Below are 23,786 nucleotides of genomic sequence, written 5' to 3' on the forward strand. Positions count from 1 at the left end.
ACATGGTGTTTCAGAACATTTTACAGTCGGCTCATCTGGACACATTGTAATTTGCATACCAGGTTAAATTCAGTGTAGCGAATGTCTTTTATGTTGCAGTTTAAAGTGCGTGATCTTATGTAGATTGCTGTTAGCACAATCAGGAAGACGTTTTCTGATTTTGCATGCAGATGTGCAGTTTTCACCCTCTATTAGAAATGTAACTACTGTATTTACATTCCAGACCGCAGAATGTCAGCCTGAGCAATGTCTTATCTAATACAAACATTGTGCGATATGAGATATTCCATCTATTTAAGTTTCCATGATCTGCTAAAATCCTGTTGCTGTTGTTAAAATACTTTATTTTTAATGCGCATAGATGAAAAAGTTCATAGTTTGATTTGAGTATAAAAACTGTGGCATTTTCATATCGTTTTTGAGTGGTTTGACAATTCAACTTCTGTCTTAACCAATAGTATGAGTTTGGGACAGGTTTGTTTGAGGAAACCTTTTTGAAAAGTTGTGTTTGCAATTTTATTATAAAGTTCCAGAAGTAAAAATCTGAGGAGCTTCCTGGGTTGGTGACATCACAAACCCCAAAATTTACATAAACCCCACCCCCAGGAACACACAACAAAGGGGGTGAGGCCATGTTGGGCGGCTTCAGAGAAGAGGAAGAGTTGTAGTAGTAGAGTGTTGTTGTCATGCCATCATTTAACAGCGGACTGCTTCACAAACGAGGGTCAATTCAACGCTGGATTTGCACCAAAGATTAACATGACGGCACATGCTAGTTGATGAGTTGAATCAACTCCACAGCAACTACATAAATTTATCCACTAACCATTCAGAAACGTCCAGTTTCATTCTAAAAGTTGTAACTTCTTCCTGAGTCTCTCCATCAGTGTCGACTCCGGTTTGAACAATGTAAGGCTGAACACCAACACTGACAATCCTCATTTTGGCTGCGTGAGATTCTCCAGCTTTGTTGTTGTTGAGCTGTTAAAGCTCCGCCCTCTTCTGGAAAGTGGGCGGGGGGAGCAGCAGCTCATTTGCATTTAAAGGGACGCACACAAAAACGGCGTAGTTTTGCTCAAACCCAAATTTGACAACCTATAATGAATGATCCGTGGAGTATTTTGAGCTGAAACTTCACAGACACATTCTGGGGACACCAGAGACTTATATTACATCTTGTAAAAAGGAGCATAATAGGTCCCCTTTATCTTATTTAGGACATGTCCCAGTCCTGCCCACTGATGGCCTCGCAAATATAATGTAAATGGTATCTTTGTCCCGCTGTATATACTTTCATACTGCCCAGTGATAATAATGCTAGTATGGCTAGTAATGCAATGATTTGTATCTAATGATCCTTTCCCTAGTAAGAGAGATTACAGCCCATGGGCATTCTGTGAATTAACATGAAAATGTTTTTCCTGGATTATTGGATTTACCTCCATGCAATGTTTTCCTTTTTAACCCTTGATTTGATCAGGGAAACATAGCTTTTAGCACTGGAAATACATGTTATTCAACCAGATCAGTGAAATTACATCATTCATTCTCAAAAAGGTTTGTGAATGCAAAGGTTGCGAAATTCAGCAGAAGAAAATAAGAGGCACTCCCATTTTCTTTATTCCACATATGCTTTTGAGATTTAAATAAACCAGTAGCAGGTGACAAATGATGGCACTGTATGTATAAACCAGAAACAAAATGCTACATTCACAGTGTTTGCCTGCAGCTATGTATGTGTATAAAAATATAGCAAAATTGAGTTACTTTTATTGTGACCTACTGATTTATGGCTTCATTGCATCTGCTGTAGAAAATAAAATCATTTTGAATGTCATATGAAAGTGTCACACAGCATTACACGCATATCAGTTTAGCTTTGCAATTTGTTTCCCTTTCTAATCTGTAATTTTTAAGATTGACACTTGCTTGTGAAGCTGATTCAGATGCAATAAATACTCTTAGCTGATGTTGATGTTAGTGTACCGGACAAATTACATATCATATATATGGCAAGCCGTATTGACTTTTATTCACATCTCAGCATATGAATTCTTGATATCAACAATTCAATTGATATCAGGAATTACATTTCCACTAGTTACAATGTTAATACTTGACATCAACATTTGAATTTCCATTCTTGATATTTGTAATTGTATTTTCACTAGTGAAATGTCACCATGGGCTGCCATTCAAATTCAATTGTTGATATCAAGAATTGAGTTCTTAGTAGTTGAAATTCCAATTTCACATATCAGAAATACAATTCTTACTAGTAAAAATCTTAATTTTTTATATCAATAATTACATTGCTACTAGTAAAATGCGAATTTTTGATATCAAGAATTCAATTGTCACTAGTTGAAATGTCAGTTCTTGATATCAACAATTGAATTGCTAGTAAAAATGTTCATTTTTGATATCTGAAAATGTATTTCTGATATCAACATAATTTCAGATATCTAAAATGGCTTTCTTACTACACTCTAAAAAATGCTGGGTTAAAAACAACCCAAGTTGGGTTGAAAATGGACAAACCCAGCAATTGGGTTGTTTTAACCCATCGGTAGGGTTAAATGTTTGCCCAACCTGCTGGGTAGTTTTATTTAACTCAACTATTGTTTAAAAATGACTGTATTGCTTAATTAAAATTAACCCAAAGTATGTTGGAAATGTACATTTATTAATGTTCAATGAATAATTATTAAACAATAAACATTTATTAAATTGCCCATTAATAAATGTATAATAATAAACTATTAAACTAATACATTTATATAAATAAAATATTAAAGCTTATTAATAAACATTCACCTTTTGATTATTATTGTTGTCTCTAATTGCATCTGTTTTTTAATTTCCCAACTATTTTGGGTTCATTTTAAGCTAGCCATATAGCAATTTTTAAATAATAGTTGGTTTAAATAAACTACCCAGCAGGTTGGGCAAACATTTAACCCAACTGCTGGGTTAAAACAACCCAATCGCTGGGTTTCTCCATTTTCAACCCAACTTGGGTTGTTTTTAACCCAGCATTTTTTAGAGTGTAGTAACAATCACATTCATGATATCAGAAACTAACATTGTCATTAGTGGAAATCAAATTATTGATATCAAAAGTTAACATTTTTACTAGTACCAATTAAATTTTTGATATCAAGAACTGACATTTCAACTAGTGACAACTGAATTATTGATATCAAAAATTATTATTTTTACTAGTAAGAATTGTATTTCTGATATGTGAAATTGGAATTTCAACTAGTAAGAAGTCAGTTCTTGATATCAACAATTGAATTTTTTATGGCAGCCTAGTGACATTTCACTAGTGAAAATACAGTTACAGATATCAAGAATTCTAGTGTTTACTAGTGGAAATATAATTCTTGATATCAAAAATTAGCATTTTAACTAGTGAAAATTGAATTGTTGATATCAAGAATTCATATCCTGAGAATGAATAAAATTCAAAACGGCTTGCCATACCCATATGGATTGATTCCTCTATGCAGAGAGTTGTTTCACGGCTTTAGGTTTAGGGAGGGACAGAACACTTTTGGATGTAATGTAGTGAGGACATGAGCGACAGAAACTCTGATTCATTTACTTGCAAATGTATTAATACATTCGTGCTGGCGCTGGCTTCAGCATGTAAAATATAAGCCGCATGCTTGATCTGACGCACGTGGCTGATTACAGACATGCTCGAGAGAGAAGCTTCCGCTCCTCACAGTGAGTGGCCCAGATATCTTCCGCTCAGCCTTAAATGATTTCATGTGTGCTGGCAGCCGATTAAGGGGTGATAACAGGTTTTTGGAAATAGGTACAGGCATGCTTTTGAAGCATGTCATTTTTTTTCTCTGTTTAAATACTTTGCCATGTCCCAGTCTAATGTGGACAGTGTGAACTATAATAAGTGTACATTAATAAGATGAGACAGGTTTAGGAAACCTGTATGAAAACAGTCATTACTTACGCAATTTGGAGAGTAGGAAAAAGGTTTGCAAATGCAAGGACCATGTTTTCTTCAGAAAATGGGAAAAATGTTTGTTATTTTTAATATCTTAAGGCATTTTATTAGGGATACAATATATAATAAATTCTGACTGATAAGCCGATGGCTAATTCTTTTTTCAGTAAGCGATAAATGGCTGGATTTTGCCAGTGTTATTTTAGTGTTATTTATATTAGGGCTGGGCTGATTATCGATTTGCGAATCTGGAACGTTTCTGATATTTTCCGAATGCATCGCAATCCTCTCTCGAATCGATTCTGACCTTACTTTTTAACAGTAGATGGCACTATGTGCTTTAAGATCACACGTAACGTTCCTTTGCTTGCTTCCATTTCCTTTACGTTCACCACTTAAACCTAAACTCAGCAACCAGCACTCTTCATGAGCATTTGAGTGTGTGGTTAAAAACTAGTCTAGAGCGCCATCTGCTGTTAAAACTAAGCTCAGAATCGATTCAAGCGAGAAAATATCAGGATCGATCCAGATTCATTGTATCACAAATCGAGAATCGATGTATTGCTCCAGCCAAAATTTTTATACTGTCATAGTAGCTAAATATTAATATTTTGAATTAGCTTTTATTTTTATATTTTTATTTACATTTTTAGTCATTTTATTGTGCTTTTGCCCTTTTTAGATATTTTTTATTCTATATAGGTTTAATTGATTTTTATTTCAGTTTTAGTACTTCAGTACCACTTTATTTCATTTATATTACATATATAATTTCCAACATGTTCTCCAACCAATACGACCATATAGGTCGTTTGTCACTTCCCTGAAATACGACCCATAGGATCGTTTACTAAAATTGCGCCCCTTTCGACAACAGGACACTTTCATTTTAATTCATGAAATACGACCCATATGAGCGTTTGCTAAAATTGCTCCCCTTTCGACAACAGGACACTTTCATTTTAATTCATGAAATACGACCCATATGAGCGTTTGCTAAAATTGCGCCCCTTTCGACAACAGGACACTTTCATTTTAATGCATTGTTCCCTTTTATCTGCGTTAAATTCCGGATTTTGCGTTTCGAGCATTGCAATAACAATAAAAATAGTTTTGCTAAATAGGAGAAATGGTGTAAAAAGTCCAAACATTGCATTTAAATGAACACGCATTTTGATTGGTAATGCCAGTCATATGTCATTTCATGACGACAGACGTAACACGACACTGTCATTATTTTTACGCCCGCTAGAGGGCGCATGACTTCAAAACGTAAATATAAGTCATAATAAGGTGCTTGAAAAACGACCTATAGGGTTGTTTTTTTTGGAGGACAGTCTAATAATTTCTGTGTAAGTTCAATTTTTTTCATCTAATATATTTATAGTTTATTTTATTCCAGCTATAATTCAATTGACAGAAATGATTGTTAACAGTTTTCGTTACCTATAACAACACTGATTTGGGTGACACAGCATTAAAAATGGATATTCCTTTTAAGATTAGCTAAATATTGCATTTAACAGTGTTATAAAATTAGTTTTTAAAGCCATAGTTCAGCCAAAAAAAAAAAAAAAAAAATCTGTATGAGTTACTTTCTTCTGAGGAACACAAAAGAAAATAACAGTGGGGTCCAAACAACATTGACTTTCATAGACTTTTTTTTTTTTTCAAAAACCCTTTTATGTTGCACAGAACAAAGACACGGAGGTTTGGCACATGTGAGTATGTGATTACAGAATTTTAATTTTTTTACTGATATATTGTGCATCCATGCATTTAATTGAAGTGTATTATTGCTTGAATTTGATCCCATATGAGCACCATGGCTAAGTGTATGTGGAGTTTTTATGGATTATGTTTATGCTAACCTACTAGCTGTAGACAGGCCTATTTATTTGTGTCATGATTACTCAAGGAAACGTTAATACCGACAAAGTGTTGAAAAGCAGCCCGACCAGACAGACGGTCTGAATTCTTATCTGATCGTCTGGCTGTTTGCCGTGATCCTTCCACCTCTCACAAAGACCCTCGTCTTCCCGTTCATCTACACAGACACTCCTGGAATTCGAATAATCACTTCCATGGCAATCCTTGACCTGGTCCCTTCGGATGGAGTAAATATTGACTCGAGCGCCTCCCGCCTCAGTGTTTCTCGCTGACCAGACGAGTCTAGGAGTCAGATCTTGACAGTGTGTGGGGTGTGTTTACATTCAGAGCTCTTCAGATGAAACTAGCTTTTTGACTTCCTGTTGATAAATATTGCTTAGTCTGTCAGGATCATCCATGAAATATTCTTTTGTTTTTGAGGGAGTCGTGATAAGGTTTATGCAGGTAGTGCACATGCAGCATTGTAAACCCTGTGTAATGATTTACTGAACTGTCAGTAACAGGGAAGCATGCTTAAAGAAGAGGGGAGTTATGTAAACATGGAGGCTGAGCTGTATCTTCTCTGTGAATGCTTTTTACCTAGTAGAAAATATTCATGGATCAACATCTTTGTTGGTCCTGGAACAACATTCCAATCAACCAATCAGATTTGAGGGATAGGTTTACAGTTAAAGGTGCCATAGAACATTTTTAACAACATGTAATATAAGTCTAAGGTGTCCCCTGAATGTGTCTGTGAAGTTGCAGCTCAAAATACCCCATAGATTTTTTTTAATTAATTTGTTTAACTGCCTATTTTGAGGCATAATTAGAAATGCGCTGATTCAGGCTGCGGCCCCTTTAATTGCTTGCGCTCTCCGCCCTCTCGCAAGCTCTTGACTCTATCACAGCATAAACAAAGTTCACACAGCTAATATAACCATCAAAATGGATCTTTACAAAGTGTTCATCATGCAGCATGTCTAATCGCGTAAGTATGCCATTTATTTGGATGTTTATATATGATTCTGAATGAATTTGAGGCTGTGCTCCGTGGCTAACGGCTAATGCTACACTGTTGGAGAGATTTATAAAGAATGAAGTTGTGTTTATGCATTATACAGACTGCAAGTGTTTAAAAATGAAAATAGCGATGGCTTTTGTCTCTGTGAATACAGTAAGAAACGATGGTAACTTTAACCATATTTAACAGTACATTAGCAACATGCCAACGAAACATTTAGAAAGACAATTTACAAATATCACTAAAAATATCTTGGATCATGTCAGTTATTTTCGCTCCATCTGCCATTTTTCGTTGTTGTCTTTGCTTGCTCACCTTATCTGATGATTCAGCTGTGCACAGATCCAGACGTTAATACTGGCTGCCCCTGTCTAATTCCTTGAACATGAGTTGGCATATGCAAATATTGGGGGCGTACATATTAATGATCCCAACTGTTACATAACAGTCTGTGTTATGTTGAGATTCGCCTGTTTTTCGGAGGTCTTTTAAACAAATGAGATTTATATAAGAAGGAGGAAACAATGGTGTTTGAGACTCACTGTATGTCATTTCCATGTACTGAACTCTTGTTATTTGACTATGCCGAGGTAAATTCAATTTTCAATTCGATGGCACCTTTAATGTTAAGTTTAGGCTTTCAACAAGGGTTACCTTCTTATCCATAAAATCAAAGAAAAACGATAGGTGAATAATTTATGGTAGGGTTAGGTTTAGGGGTAGAGATGGGGTTAGGGCTATGTTTTTGGACGTGAATGTCATTCCAGGATCAACAGTAGGCAAATTACTTGAGAAAATCACGGCGACCGATACTACACTGAATTTTTGGAGGAAAGTAGGACAAACAATACTGTGTGTGTGTATGTATGTGTGTGTGTGGGAAGTTTTTCCTCAAGTTCAGACCCACTTATGTGTGGGGTCCCTCAAGGCTCAGTACTTGGCCCTATGTTATTCTCTTCATATGCTTCCTCTGGACTCAATACTCAGGAAACATGACGTGTCTTTTCACTGTTACATGGATGAAAGATTTATTTGCTCCTGAAAAGTCAAAGAAATCTTCTTATTCTCTTGTTGCCTGTCTGGCTGACCTAAAGGCTTGGTTGTCTGAAAAAAAATGGGTGTTGTCTTTGTCAGTGAGTTGAATTGTGGTTAATGTTGCTTTACTGTGGTGAACAGAAACATCTGTACTGAAGTGGGTCATCAAGTGGGTCAACTGAAGTGGCACCTCAATTGGCAACACTGGAAATGCATCACAGTTCAGACTGCTTGCCTTGTAATATCTACAGTCCTGTCTTGGAATTTGTGTCTGAGTTGGATTCGAGTCGCAGATGGAATGTTATCATGGCATACTGATTACAGAGTGAATGTTGATAATCTCTCTCCAGAACAAGCGTTAGGATTAGAGCGCGATTTGGTATGCTGTAGAAAGTGGAAAAGCATCCAACTTCCATTCAAGTAAATACAGTAAGCATATTAATGTAAAATACACCCAAACTCCAAATCTTTGTCCACATCTATAAGGATTGTTGACATATCAGAGTACATTTTATACGAGGCCCTAGACCACAAAACCAGTCATAAGTCGCACGGGTATATTTGTAGCAATAGCCAACAATACATTGTATGAGTTAAAATTACCGATTTTTCTTTTATGCCAAAAATTATTAGGATATTAAATGTTCCATGAAGATATTTTGTAAATTTCCTTCCGTAAATATATCAAAAATGTATTTTTGTGAGTGGATATGCATTGCTAAAGACTTAATTTGGACAACTTTTAAGGCGATTTTCTCAGTATTTTGATTTTTTTTTTTTTTTTTTTTTTTTTTTTTGCACCCTCAGATTCCAGATTTTCAAATAGTTGAATCTCGGTTGACCGGTTTTGATGTCCAGGGTCACATATTTGTACTGCATACACACGTGTGGTTGATATTTTTAAAATTGTATTATTTCATTGGTGAGCCAAACATCATAGTTTCACTACCATTTAATTTTTACTTTTTTTTTTTTTTTTTTTTTTTTTTACTTTTATTCAGTAAGGAGGGAGTCAAGAGTCAAGTCAAGAATTTTTTATTGTCATTTCAACCATATATAGCTGACGCAGTACACAGTGAAATGAAACAACGTTCCTCCAGAACCCTGATGCTACATAAAACAAGGTAAAACAACAGAAGCAGAAAAAAAAAACCCACAGGGCCAAGGACTAAGTAAGTGTCCTTGCCACATAAAGTGCATGTGTGCAACCTGTTGCAAAACAGTACAAAGACAACACAAGACAGTGCAAGGCAACACAGGACATTACACAAAACACAAAATAGCTCCGCCAGTAAACCTGTTATAATGAGTTAAAGTGAACAGTGGCAAAAATGTAAACAAAATATTGTGCAAAAAAGCAAATAGCAACAGTCCAGGAAGATGTGCAAAAACGGTATATAAACAGTTTATGGTAATGAAGTGATGTAGTGCGAGTGGTACTGAATCATGAGTGTGTGTTGAGTCCGGGTTGTACAGATCAGTCACACGTGTGTGTGTGTGTGTGTGTTCAGTTCTGTTCAGTTCTGTTCAGTTCAGTTCTAAGGATGCATTAAATTGATCAAAAGACATTTGTAATATTACAAAAGATTTCTATTTCAAATAAATGCTGTTCTTTTAAAAAATCTGCTCATTAAAGAATACTGTAACAAGTTAGTTTCCACAAAAATGTTAAGCAGAAATGTTCAACAAATAAATATATTAATGCAATAAAACAGAAATTAAATTGTAATTTTATTCACAACATTACTGTTTCTTTCTGTATTTTTAAAGGTGCCGTAGAATTAAAAATTGAATTTATCTTGGCATAGTTGAATAACGAGTTCAGTACATGGAAATGACATACAGTGAGTCTCAAACTCCATTGTTTCCTCCTTCTTATATAAATCTCATTTGTTTAAAAGACCTCCGAAGAACAGGCGAATCTCAACATCACACCGACTGTTACGTAACAGTCGGGATCATTAATATGTACGACCCCAATATTTGCATATGCCAGCCCATGTTCAAGCATTAGACAAGGACAGCCAGTATTAACGTCTGGATGTGCACAGCTGAATCATCAGACTAGGTAAGCAAGCAAGAACAATAGCGAGAAATGGCAGATGGAGCAATAATAACTGACATGATCCATGATATCATGATATTTTTAGTGATATTTCTAAATTGTCTTTCTAAATGTTTCGTTAGCATGTTGCTAATGTACTGTTAAATGTGGTTAAAGTTACCATCGTTTCTTACTGTATTCACGGAAACGAGGGTCGTCATTATTTTCATTATTAAACACTTGCAGTCTGTATAATTCATAAACACAACTTCATTCTTTATAAATCTCTCCAACAGTGTGTAATGTTAGCTTTAGCCACGGTCACTATCAAACTCATTCAAAATTAAATGAAAACATCCAAATAAATACCATACTTACGCGATTAGACATGCTGCATGACGAACACATTGTAAAGATCCATTTTGAGGGTTATATTAGCTGTGTGAACTTTGTTTATGCTGTTTAAGGCAAGCGCGAGCTCCGGGGGCGGGGAGCGTGAGCATTTAAAGGGGCCGCAGCCTAAATTGGCTCATATTTAATTATGCCCCAAAATAGGCAGTTAAAAAAATTTATAAAAAAAAATATATGGGGTATTTTGAGCTGCAACTTCACAGACACATTCAGGGGACACCTTAGACTTATATTACATCTTTTAAAAAGACGTTCTACGGCACCTTTAATCAAATAAATGCAGCCTTGGTGAGCATAAAAGACTTTTAAAAAATAAATAAATCATTTTTAATCAGTCATATTCTTCTGGCACTAAGATTTACTTTAAGACTTTGTTGAATGAATGAACAGCTAAATGAGTCACAATTAGGGTAACAGTAGGAAGCTGAGCATCATTTACTGTAAATGTGACGAGAGAAACTATTTTATTTAATTTGGTTCTAGTATAGCACATGCATTGATCACGGTGTATAAAAAGGCTGATCGTATGACGTGGCCGTGAGAACTCGGAAAACGCTGCATAACATGACAAAACCTCAGCAGCTAAACTGGAGCGTTTTTTATTTCCCTCTCACACCACTGCTGCTCTGCCGTAGTGTGGTTTCAGGTGCTTTTCCAGTTCGACTTTTCTCAGCAAGTGAATTAAACACTTTCATCCACATGTTTTCTCTGGCTTAGATGCTGTTGTACAACTCGTACCAAAGGAGCTTATCCACTGTTAATGAAACGTTTGATGTTGACCATGCAAATGCAGGAATAACAAGATGGATATCTTTGGCTGTCTGGCACCTGTTGGCTCGACATTGATGGGAAAGGGGAGAAAATACAGCTTGCGTTAAATGTTGTGAAGGTAAAATAACAGCATTGTGGTGTAGAAAGTTGAGACCTTCATTTCCATTGATTTTGTTATTCAATATTCCATTGCTATGCCTAAATTTTAGTATTACACTAGTTTACACTATAAAAACTAAATAGCATTATGATGCAGTGAATCACAATAAATAGGATATCCAGTGATTTTAGTTATTTTTGTCCAAATTATTATGTGAACAGGTTTTTATCATGCTTCACTCAGTGACATCACAAATCACAGCCTCCGCAGACGGATTAAGAGTTCAAGCAAAAACATTTCATCCGATAAAAGAAAGGAGAATAAGATCTCATGATGGAAAAAGATGTGTCAACAGAAAGAGTTGTAATTCCTGTTTTGCTCAATCCCCTGGGAAGTATGTGGGATTCATGATCCTCTGGCTTTCCTCCTGCATAATTAAGCGAATCCGAAGCCTTTCATCACGGGTTGGACTCTCCCTCTCTCGCTGTCTGCAGGTGTTTTTCTCATCCTCAGGAGGTCCGGGCGAGAATGTTCACACGTTCGCTGATGGCTAACCCAGTCTGAATGTGTGGGAATGTGTGTGACGTTTCATGTTTCTGCAGGTGTTTTGCAGTATATGGAGGCTTTTGGTTCTGATTTGTCAGATAGGACCTTAAAAAGAGGAATAATCACTGGCTGCATAGCAACAGACAAGTGAATAGTTGCAGTATCACACACTCCAGATTGCAAGGCTTGATGGGTTGAGAACAATGGATGCTTTTGTTTTATCCAACTGTAGGATCCCCAGCTGAGCTCACTTGAGCTTTCTTGTTCATATGACTGAAAAATAATAGGTAACAGTAATCAGGAAGATACAATTTATAGATATCTTTCTGATTACTGTTACCTATTATTTTTCAGTCATATGAACAAGAAAGCGTATGTGTATGTATATCTCCCTTGTAATAAATATTTATTCATTTAAAGAGTCATATCATGTTAAGTGCTATAATGGGTTGTAACTTCTTCCTGAGTCTCTCCATCAGTGTCGACTCCGGTTTGAACAATGTAAGGCTGAACACCAACACTGACAATCCTCATTTTGGCTGCGTGAGATTCTCCAGCTTTGTTGTTGTTGAGCAACCGAAGCATGAGCTGTTAAAGCTCCACCCTCTTCTGGAAAGGGGGCGGGAGCAGCAGCTCATTTGCATTTAAAGGGACACACACAAAAACTGTTTATGTTCACACCCAATTTAGGAGCAAATTTGACAAGCTATAATGAATGATCTGTGGGGTATTTCGAGCTGAAACTTCACAGACACATTCTGGGGACACCAGAGACTTATATTACATCTTGTGAAAAGGGGCATAATAGGTCCCCTTTAATCTTGACCCACCACTTTAGAATCAACAGTCCAAAAAATGATATTTACAATATATTTATTGAGTATGGAAAACAAGAGGAAATCATTGTTTCTTCTTTCTAAAGGTATAGCCCATGATTTGTGTGTGTGTGTGTGTTTGTGAAGCACACGTCCAGGCATGTAGACTTCTTTTGTAGGCCTGAATCTGTTACCAGTCATGTCTCTGTACCTTTACGTGTGTTTGTGGTTGTGCATAACTATACAGTATGTACGTGTACCAGCCAGCCCCGGTTGAAGTGGGCTAGGCTAAACACCCCAGCTGATCTTCAGTGTGCAGACAAGGCCGAAGGGAGAATATCGACCCTCCACCCCCACATACTGACCCCCTCTGCTAGCTGTACTCCACTCTGAGCCATCTGTCTCTCACACCACTCAAGAATCAATCCTCTGCCTTCCCTTAGAAATCAGAGCCTGTCTCCGTAACGCTGAGGGGGATGGGGCGTCTCTGGTTCATCCGATCTGTCGGAATCTCCTCAGCTGTTAGATAACAGCCTCTCACCCTGTTTCCACATGTGACATGAGACTTTCCCCACTCACAGTTGAGAGCTAGCCATGGAGTGTGTGATTTAGGTTTTGTTCCCATGTTAGGGACTGTTTTAGGGCATGTTCTGTATTTGTACACCCACAAATATATAAAATATTAAAAAAATATATATATATATGTGTGTGTATATATATGTGTGTGTATTTATATAATATAATATGCAGATCTGCTGCTCAATAAACATTTATGATTATTTTTAATGTTGAAAACAGTTGTGTACTTTTTTTTTTCAGGATTCTTTGATGAATAGAAAGTTCAAAAGAACAGCATTTATCTGAAATACAAAGCTTCTGTAGCATTATACACTACCGTTCAAAAGTTTGGGGTCAATAAGAATTATTATTTTTATTTTTTTGAAAAGAAATTAAAGAAATGAATACTTTTATTCAGCAAGGATGCATTAAATCAATCAAAAGTGGCAGTAAAGACATTTATAATGTCACAAAAAATTAGATTTCAGATAAACACTGTTCTTTTGAACTTTCTATTCATCAAATAATCCTGAAAAGAAATATTGTACACAAATGTTTTGTACAGTTGTACACATAAAATGTTTCTTGAGCAGCAGATCAGCATATTAGAATGATTTCTGAAGGATCATGTGACACTAAAGACTGGAGTAATGATGCTGAAAATTCAGCATTCACAGGAATAAATTACTTTGTGAAATATATTTAAATAGAAAACAGTTATTTTAAATTGTAATAATATTTCACAATATTACTGTTTTTTTACTGTATTTTTAATTAAATAAATGTAGCCTTGGTGAGCAGACGAAACTTCTTTTAAAAACATAAAAAAATCTTAGTGGTTCCAAACTCTTGGACTGTACTGTGTATGTGTTATATATAATATAATATAATATAATATAATATAATATAATATAATATAATATAATATAATATAATGTAATATAATGTAATATAATGTAATATAATATAATGTAATATAATGTAATATAATGTAATATAATGTAATATAATGTAATATAATGTAATGTAATGTAATGTAATATAATGTAATATAATGTAATATAATATAATATAATATAATATAATATAATGTAATATAATGTAATATAATGTAATATAATGTAATATATTATATTATATTATATTATATTATATTATATTATATTATAATATGCAAAAACTATGATACTTCCAATTAAGTAAAAAATATGCATTTTTTTAATTCATTGGAATGTTACAAACCTTGGGAAAGGTTTTGGTATTTGCTGTGTGAACACACTAAAAATTTGGAAAAGGTTAAATGGTCCTGAAAAAAATAGTGACACTTGTATTGTTCGTGGTCAAAAATTACTGCATTGGAAATGAACGGGAGACAGATTTCATCTAGTGGAAACATTTGGTACTGCACACAAACAAAGTCTTACTGAAAGCTCATTTTTTTGAGAAATCAACCTCAAATTTTGAACATGGCTTGTTTAAATTTATGGCTTTGATTTTATCACAGTTTTAGAGTATTTAAATTTATATTTAATTTTATATTTCATATAAAAATTGAAAATGGTATTTTTGTGCATTTTTCATAACAAATGAAAACTTTTTTTCAAGTTCACTTTTTAATCTTTTTTTCACTTCAGCAATAATCTGCCAAGTGTTGCCTTTAAAAATAGACTAAACTTAAATCTGCATTCAAGATTTATGACAGTTTAAGTTGACATTTCATTTTCAAGTCTGTGCTGAAAAAGTGAATAAATGCATTATAACTACTGCATAAATATAATTTAATACCATTAAAATCCCCTAAAAATATAAAATATTAAATGAAAAACATTACCAAACTAAAATACAGTACAATCATTTCATTGAAATAATAATAATAAAAAAATAAATAAATAAAAATAAAAAAACAGTACCAGAGGGTTAATGTACTGTGCCTTTAATAAATTATGTTTCATCTCAAATTGTGAGAGATTTCATCTGGTGCTTATTCAAGGTTGAACACACAACTTTGTTTTTTTTTTTTTGTTTTTTTTTGTTTTGTTTTTTTTAAACCCATGCTATATCAAGGGATTTTACTCATTTTAGTTGTGGGACCACCATAGTTACCAATTAAAGCACCAAAACCCAACGCTGTCACATACAGCTAACCAGTTCATTTGAGATGTGGTTTTGTTTGCCAGAGGCGAAGTTAAATGGGAGTTTGTTTTATCCAGTCCTTTAATTGGTGCGCCACAGAAATCAAACGTCCTGTCCTGGGCGCAGTGGGATGGAAATCAGGTCCTAATTTATGTGTGGATTAAACTGGATGATTCCCTGGTCTAATCTCAGATTTACAATTATTCAAGATATATTTGAGGCTTAAACAATCTCCAGCAGAAAGCCTGTCTGCTCATTTTTCAAATATTTATCAAAAATTTGGATGTTGTTTTTTTGGAATTGATGTTGCGGAGTCAAATTTTACAAACAATATTGCTTGGTTTATGAATAATAATTATACCTTATTACTTTTCTAAGTATTCAGACTAATGGTTGAGCTTTTTCCCCACATGGACCAGTAAGTAACCACTAGAACTCCCTAGCAACCTTAAAGCAATGCTTTGGCATGCACTATTCGTTATTCAGAAAATGTACAAAATATACTTTTAATAACCTTTCAGTTTCATTAATGTGGTGTTTTATTGTTCAAATCGCCCTTTCAATGATGCATAATGACATTATCTGTCAGCCAGACTTCATAAGCCACTGACTCAACACAGCATGAATTCAATGAATGAACGTCCTGTTTCCAGTTGTTGTTTACCATAGATCAGTGATGCTTTACGTAATGTCAGAATCCTCCTTCCGATGATCTTTCATCACAATCCGAACCTCAATAAGGTCGTTCCCGGACACGACTGCGGCTGTTGTCATGGATCAATCGGAGTGAAACATTCACACCTCGCGTGGCAAATTAGATTTCCCTTTAATGTAATGACTGGGCCTTTGCTTTTAATGACAGTTTTTATTGTGGCTGGACATTAGTGAGGCATGAGTTGCTCTTTGATTACCCAGAGTTCACCCTGATTCATCTCATTGTGGTTTAGTGTTGTCAAACGTGTAAATTCACCCTGATATTTAGTTAGAGCTCCATTAATTAGACTAACTAGACATCCTTGTTGTTACAGGATGTTAGTTTTCCCTTGATACTGAATGATACACACAGGGACAGTAGCACCCAGAAATGAAACATATATGTAATCTGGAGCCCATATGGTTAAGGAAATACTAATGAGCTGTTGTTTCCCGCTCTTTCAGTTTTCTTAAACAACTTTTCGCTGGGACTCAAAACTATCATACATTGCAAGCTTTTTCTAACACAGATTGTATTTTTTGCAGGAATAGTGGTTTATAAAAAAGGATTCAGATATATTAAATGTTTATTGACGACAAGAACAAATAATTGAATGAAATCTTTATGAACATTCACATTAAGTCTGTCTGACCCAATCTGACAGATATAAAATGATATTACATCTTAGGTAGCTGGGTATTTATGTTTATCTTCATTTATTTATTTGATCTTTTTATTTTTATCTTTATTTATTTATTTATATATTATTTTATTTTTATTTTAATGTATCAATCTTTATTTATTTGTTTTTTTATCTATCTTTATTTATCTTTAACTTTATTTTTATCTTTTATATATATATATAACTTTATTTATTTATTTTTATCTTTATCTGTTTATTTTTATTTATCTTTATTTTTATATATTTATATATTTTTCTTTATTTCTTTATCTTAATTTTGTTGTTTTTCCTTTTAGTTTTTTGTTGCTTTTTTGTATTTTTGTACTTTTTATTATATGTTGTATTTTGGCTGTTTTTTTAAGGTTGTTTTTCCCTTTTCTTTTCCTTTTAATTTCTTTTCTTTTGTTTTTATTTTGTTTTGTGTGTTGTTTTTGTTATGTAGTTTTGTGGGGGGTGTTTTTTCATCTTTTAGTTTACTTTGGGTTTTGTTTTTATTCAGTTTCTTAGTTTTTTGTTTTGTTTTTGTTTCAGTCTTTTCTATTGTTATTATGGTTTGCTTCTCTTTTGTTTTTGTAATTCCAATCTGTAATTTGTTTTTCTGTTTCGTTTTGATACTGAAGAATTCTTTCGGATGCATTTTTTCAAGGAGTGAAGAAAATGCAGTATTTTGTCATATAGTTGCATTAGAATCGATGTGGACAGGCCTTCTTTCATTAAAAAATAACACGAATTTCCTCTAATTTCACGGTCAGTGCAGGTCATTAATGGTATAGAGCACATATCTGCACACTCTCCTCATAACTCCAGTCTTGTGACTGTATGGTTCATGGCACTGCCGGTGAACCTGAAGCGCGCAGGTCTCTAGTGAAAGCTCCTCTGCGACGGCACCGCTCCTGCGGGGCTCCAGGGCCCTCGGCCGCTCCCTGACCCCGCATTCACCCTGCTCAGCTGAGATTAGTTCCACTCCACCGGGCCTGTAACAGCTCTTCTAAGAGACTCTTCGCCATGAGCTGCCAGTCCTCCGGGGTTTCTAGGAAAAGAGACTTTCCTTGTGGAGAATTTATCATCCCATGGGCAAGCGGGGGCTTGTTCTGGACAGGCGAGGAGCGTTTACAGAGAGCTGAGGACTATAAAGTATAGTGTTTTTAGTGAGGTTTGTGTGGGTGGATGGGAAAGCATCTCTGTCTGTCCCTCAAAGAATGTGTGCGTCTGTGCTGGCAGACAGACAGTATATGACATGTGGAAGAGTGTGTGTGTGTTGGGGGTCCGGGAGGATCGTATTGCAGCGGCTGTCACTGGTATGTGAGAGGAAACAGCTGAACGCTCCTGTACTCGACTAAAGTTAGGTTAAAGTGCACTAAACGCAACCTCAGGCTCCTGTGGGTCACACAAACTGCGGCCACTTGGTTTCTGTAATGTTTCACTTTGATCAAATGTTTCTGTGTTAAATGACATTCACATGCCAGGCATTCTTTCACTTGCTTTTAGGAATCTCTTACATTTTATTAGAGCTGCTTGCTTAGGCTGAACCCCTAATGGCAAGCATAGAAATACGTTTTGCAGCCTACTTTTTAATATTCCTGGTGGTATTGAGACTCATCAGTGCATTAAAAAATAGTCTTCGTTATATTTAATCAAAATCTATAATTTAGGCTTACTCTTCATCTGAAACATCTCAATTTTCAAGGTTCAGTCACCAGTTTGTGATGAATAAAATCAAGGCCTGACCATTTTTTCTCTCTCATTGATTCACATTTCTTCTGAAAACACATTTTGAAACTATTCAGAACACCATAGCAACCACCTGGCAACCAGCCTAGCTTCATGGCAGTGAGTTTTGCAGGCTCAGCCACCAACACCATTTTATTTTTTAAGAAAATGTAAAAATCTAGTTCATTAAAATGACCTGAATTTTAATATATTGGTTGAAGAGGGTCACTTTTATATGCAGTAATGAGATTGTGGTTTAATACTGAATATCTCTCTCTGTATAAAGGTATTTCAGCGCACCGGTATCACTGTTTATTTGTGTTACTTAAGGAATAACAGAATATTGCTTTCATGCATAGTTGCTTAATAATTCATGAAGTTCATGCATAAATCATGAAAACAGGCCGGTCTCTAGCGACAGCTGGAAAAAGAGGGGGTCAAATATTCGTTTGAAGTGTTTTATTCTTACAAATTGGGTGAAAAGTTATTTTTCTGAACAAATATATATATAGCGCGTGTCAAAAGTCCAACATGAAACCCTGTGTGTAGTGGTTAAAAATGCAGGCTATTTTTCTGCCACCACCATTATGCGTGGGCTGCTTCAAGTGACGTAATTTCTGTTTTGAAAATTTTTTTATAAGCTAATTTACATTACTGTAGTATTATGTGTACTGCAAGGTGTTTGTGGTAAAAGCATGAGCTGAATGACATATTAAACTGTCTCTTTTCAGGCCTAGGCCATGGGCGGAGCGAAGAGTAAACCCAAAGAGCTCGGCCAGCGCTCCCGGAGTCTGGACGATGGCACCGGGGGACACCACTCTAGTCCTAACCAGTCATCCTTCACGCCCAACCGAAGTCCGCCGGTGGACGGTACCAGGCGCGGCACCCAGCCCCTCATCAACGCGGAGCAGGCGCTGTTTGGAGGAGTGATCTCCACACCCAACAGCATCACATCTCCTCAAAGAGGCGGCATGCTAGCAGGTAACGCACCTTGGTCTGATCGTGGATGCAGTATCTGTGTCATTGTTACGGTTCTGCTTTTGGTGACTTTCAGTATTAAAATGTTAAAAGATATGGGCAAAGAAGTCTGAGGGGTGAATTCACTACACAGTTGCACCACTTTGGTGCAAGAAAAACATATTGTGCTTTTCCATCACCTATTGTGTAAATTAGGCTCATCATGTATATACAAGTGGTGCAAGATTTTTTTTAATGAATTTACTGAGTTTAAATCTTATGAATAAGAGTCACAGTTGGACTGTTTTTAGTGTTATCCTGAAATGCCATCACAGACCATTAATAGACAACATGATGCATACTCAAACAAAAATAGCTAGGGAATTTCCTAACTCCCAAACTCCGCTCTGATGGGCTGGCGATCTCGGAAATTCAAGATGCGCAGGTTTTGTCGGTCCACATGAAAACATGATATTAGCAGTATCAAGGACGATTCACATTGACAGGGGAATATCCTATCTGCCCGCTTACATGGCAGATGCAAATTAACGTATTTCCACATATGAATGGGGCCTGAAACAGATCTGAGAAAATCAGAATCCATGTGCTTTTTTCCTGCTTACACGTTCGTGGGTCATATCTTTGAAAGTTTGTTTCCACCACTAAATAAAAAATAAAAAAGGTAATTGCGACTTTTTATCTCGCAATTCTGACTCTATAACTTGCAGTTCAGTTCATATCTCATAATTCTGACTCTATAACTCGCAATTGAGTTCATATCTCGCAATTCTGACTCTATAACTCGCAATTGAGTTCATATCTCATAATTCTGACTCTATAACTCGCAATTGAGTTCATATCTCGCAATTCTGACTATAGCTCGCAATTGAGTTCATATCTCGCAATTCTGACTCTATAGCTCGCAATTGAGTTCATATCTCGCAATTCTGACTCTATAACTCGCAGTTCAGTTCATATCTCATAATTCTGACTCTATAACTCGCAATTGAGTTCATATCTCGCAATTCTGACTCTATAACTCGCAATTGAGTTCATATCTCGCAATTCTGACTCTATAACTCGCAATTGAGTTCATATCTCGCAATTCTGACTCTATAACTCGCAATTGAGTTCATATCTCGCAATTCTGACTCTATAGCTCGCAATTGAGTTCATATCTCGCAATTCTGACTCTATAACTCGCAGTTCAGTTCATATCTCATAATTCTGACTCTATAACTCGCAGTTCAGTTCATATCTCATAATTCTGACTCTATAACTCGCAATTGAGTTCATATCTCGCAATTCTGACTCTATAACTCGCAATTCTGACTCTATAGCTCGCAATTGAGTTCATATCTCGCAATTCTGACTCTATAGCTCGCAATTGAGTTCATATCTCGCAATTCTGACTCTATAGCTCGCAATTGAGTTCATATCTCGCAATTCTGACTCTAACTCGCAATTGAGTTCATATCTCGCAATTCTGACTCTATAACTCGCAATTGAGTTCATATCTCGCAATTCTGACTCTATAACTCTATAACTTGAGTTCATATCTCGCAATTCTGACTTTATAGAGAAAAAAGTCAGAATTGCGAGAGAAAGTCACAATTATACCTTTTTTATGTTTTATTCAGTGGTGCAAACAAGCTTCTATACATATCTGATCTGTGTCACATGGGAGGGAAAAAAAATGGAATTGGGTTCACTTAAATGCGACCTTAGTCACCACAGTCTTTATGCTGATAGTCAAAAGTCTGTAAGTCTAGACTAATTTTGGATGCCAATTTCCATTGGCAACCCAACATTGCATTATTTACTTATGTTAATTAAATTTCCCTGCTGAAGTATTTTTTTTTTTTTTTATTGAATGCATTAAGATAACAGTCTATGTTTGTCTCTTGTACTTTTCCATAGGTGGCGTGACCACGTTTGTGGCTCTGTATGACTACGAGTCACGAACCGCCTCCGATTTGTCATTCAGGAAAGGAGAACGACTCCAGATTGTCAATAACACGTAAGAGGGAAATGCACAAACATACTCGCACAAAAATAACAGGGCTCCGGGGGGTGATAGACACACCCACTGAGGCAGACACACACACACACACTCATGTCTCTCATCTGTCTGGGCTCTGGCTGTTCTGGCTGCTGAACCCCCCCAAAGCACACGTAGCCCCCCCTCTTCTTCCTCTTTGGTAACCATAGGAACTGGCTCCCTCTGAAGGCGCTGTTTTTGTGGGAGATGACGGCTTTTTGTTCTCTGGATTCCTTTTTTGGTCTTCCTGTGTACAGAAAAGCTCAGCTGCACGTCTTTACCTCCACTTCCCCTCCCAGACCAAAGGGAGCATTTTCCGTCCTTTCTACACCTGCGGTTCACTTCCTTATTCCAGTGTACAGCGCTACCGTTAATAGAGAGAGAGAGAGAAAAAACGCCCTCAGTAACATCCTCTGGTTTCAGCACAAAGCGGACCTGGGGATTTTCTTTTTATGTCAGGCTGAGCACAGTGTAGTAAATGGGTGAATCCTTCGAAACACAACACGTCCAGGTTATATTTTTAGAAAATGAAGCAATAGTACATTAAGATTAAGCAATTTTCCTTCTTTTATAAGGAAAACAAGTTGTATTTGTATTGCCTGTTATTTTAAATATATATACACTGCCGTTTAATTGTTTGGGGTCTGTACGTTTTTTAATGTTTTTGAAAGAAGTCTCTTCTGCTCACCAAGGCTGCATTTATTTGATCAAAAATACAGTAAAAACTGTAATATTGTGAAATATTATTACAAATTAAACAAAACTGTTTTCCTTGTTAATATATTTTAAAATATAATTTATTTCTGTGATCAAAGCTGAATTTTCAGCATCATTACTCCAGTCTTCAGTGTCACATGATCCTTCAGAAATAATTCTGATATGCTGATTTGAAGATCAAGAAACATTTATTATTATTATTATTATCAATGTTGACAACAGTCAACTTAAAATATATTTTTTATGAGAGTAGTTCACAGCTTTAATTTGAAAAAGTAATTACATTATAAATGTCTTTACTGTCACTACTGATCATTTTAATGCATCCATGCTGAATAAAAATATTGGTTTATTATTATTTTTTTGAACTTACCAATCCAAGACTTTTGAATGATAGTGTATATATGTATGTATGTATATATAATATAATATTTACATGAAAGAATGATTCTTATGAGCCATGTTTAATGAATTGCACACAAAAAGACTCAGTTTGAATCAGTCTGATGAATCATCCACTGAATTAATTTACTCCACATTAGCATATGATTCACTTAATGAACTGGGGTAATCACTTTTAATCATATCAGACTCAAAATGAAACATATTTCAGGTATTCTTGATGTTTGTGAAACTTGCAGCAGCATCATTGTAACAACAAGTAGTTTTGCAATGGTTTGTAATCCAAAAATGTATCCAAAATATTGTTGTAGTTAAAAAAACTGGACATGTTTTTATGAGATTCACCCTTTGAACTGTAACCAATCCCCTTCACTGCCCATTACACATCCCAGAAGCCACTGATAATAGAGTAATCAGCTTTTTAACGAAATCACCAAGCTGCTCCGGCTTATGCTGGGACCTTCTGAGTCATGTGTCAGTACACATTTAGAGATAATCAAATGCACATTACAGTAATTGTTTTCCATATTTTTAGTACTTCACAGTGATAAGCGCAGATAAATGCTGTGTTTTCAGTGCGTCATTGCTGCGGTTGACCTTCAATCAGTTTTTGAGGCTATGTGGGATGTTTGTAGCTTCTGCTGTTTGCTTTTAATGTCCAAACACTTCACGTCTCCTCTGTGTTTTTCCTTTACACGCTCTCGCTCGTTTATGTAGGAGAAAGGTGAACCCCAGGTTGGTAAAGTTGCTCTTGCTTTCAGCTTTCAATGTCCATTTTCTGTGTGTGTGTTTTTGTATGTGTGTCATTTCACCATTTGCTTGTCCACCTGAGATTTGTTCTGACTTTCTAGAGACTGTGGAAGTGGTCCAGAAATAGTGCCACATCTCTTCATAACTGGCTCACTACATTTGTCCTTCACATTGACTTTGTGGTTGTCGATTTTTGTTTTGTTTTGGCTACATGTCAATTTTCATGCTATTTGAATTGTATTCTATGCTAGATTAGGTGAGTGCATCCCAAATCATTGAAATATGAAGAAAAAAAGTCATATATATATATAACATTTTCTATCCTGTGTTGATGTTTTTCCTGTTTGAACAGGAAGTTGTCACAGGAACATCTCCATAACCCCTTTCTTCTTGAACTAAAGCCCACTAAAGTCAGATTTTATTTCATGGGGTCATTAAATGAAGGAATCTAAAAGCAATAATGTTAATATAGCATTAGCATTTAGCTGAATTTACAGTAAAAAATTGTAAACTAAAGGCTACTGGCTGCATTTTCAGTTTAGCTAATTTGCTAG

The 23,786-nt window shown here is 35.6% G+C and overlaps 1 protein-coding gene across 2 annotated transcripts in view; it reads left to right on the forward strand.

The window, feature by feature from the left end:
• Positions 1 to 23,786, forward strand: part of src (v-src avian sarcoma (Schmidt-Ruppin A-2) viral oncogene homolog) — a 55,445-nt gene that overhangs the window by 14,687 nt on the left and 16,972 nt on the right. For both annotated transcript variants that reach the window (XM_067370408.1, XM_067370409.1), the window contains exons 2-3: positions 19,097 to 19,346; positions 21,243 to 21,342. In XM_067370408.1, the coding sequence (XP_067226509.1) occupies positions 19,106 to 19,346; positions 21,243 to 21,342 (341 nt within the window). In that variant the 5' untranslated portion in view covers positions 19,097 to 19,105. The remainder of the gene's footprint in view (positions 1 to 19,096; positions 19,347 to 21,242; positions 21,343 to 23,786) is intronic.

The sequence above is a fragment of the Chanodichthys erythropterus genome, chromosome 20 (genome assembly GCF_024489055.1).
Source record: "Chanodichthys erythropterus isolate Z2021 chromosome 20, ASM2448905v1, whole genome shotgun sequence".
Classification (NCBI taxonomy): Eukaryota; Metazoa; Chordata; class Actinopteri; order Cypriniformes; family Xenocyprididae; genus Chanodichthys; species Chanodichthys erythropterus.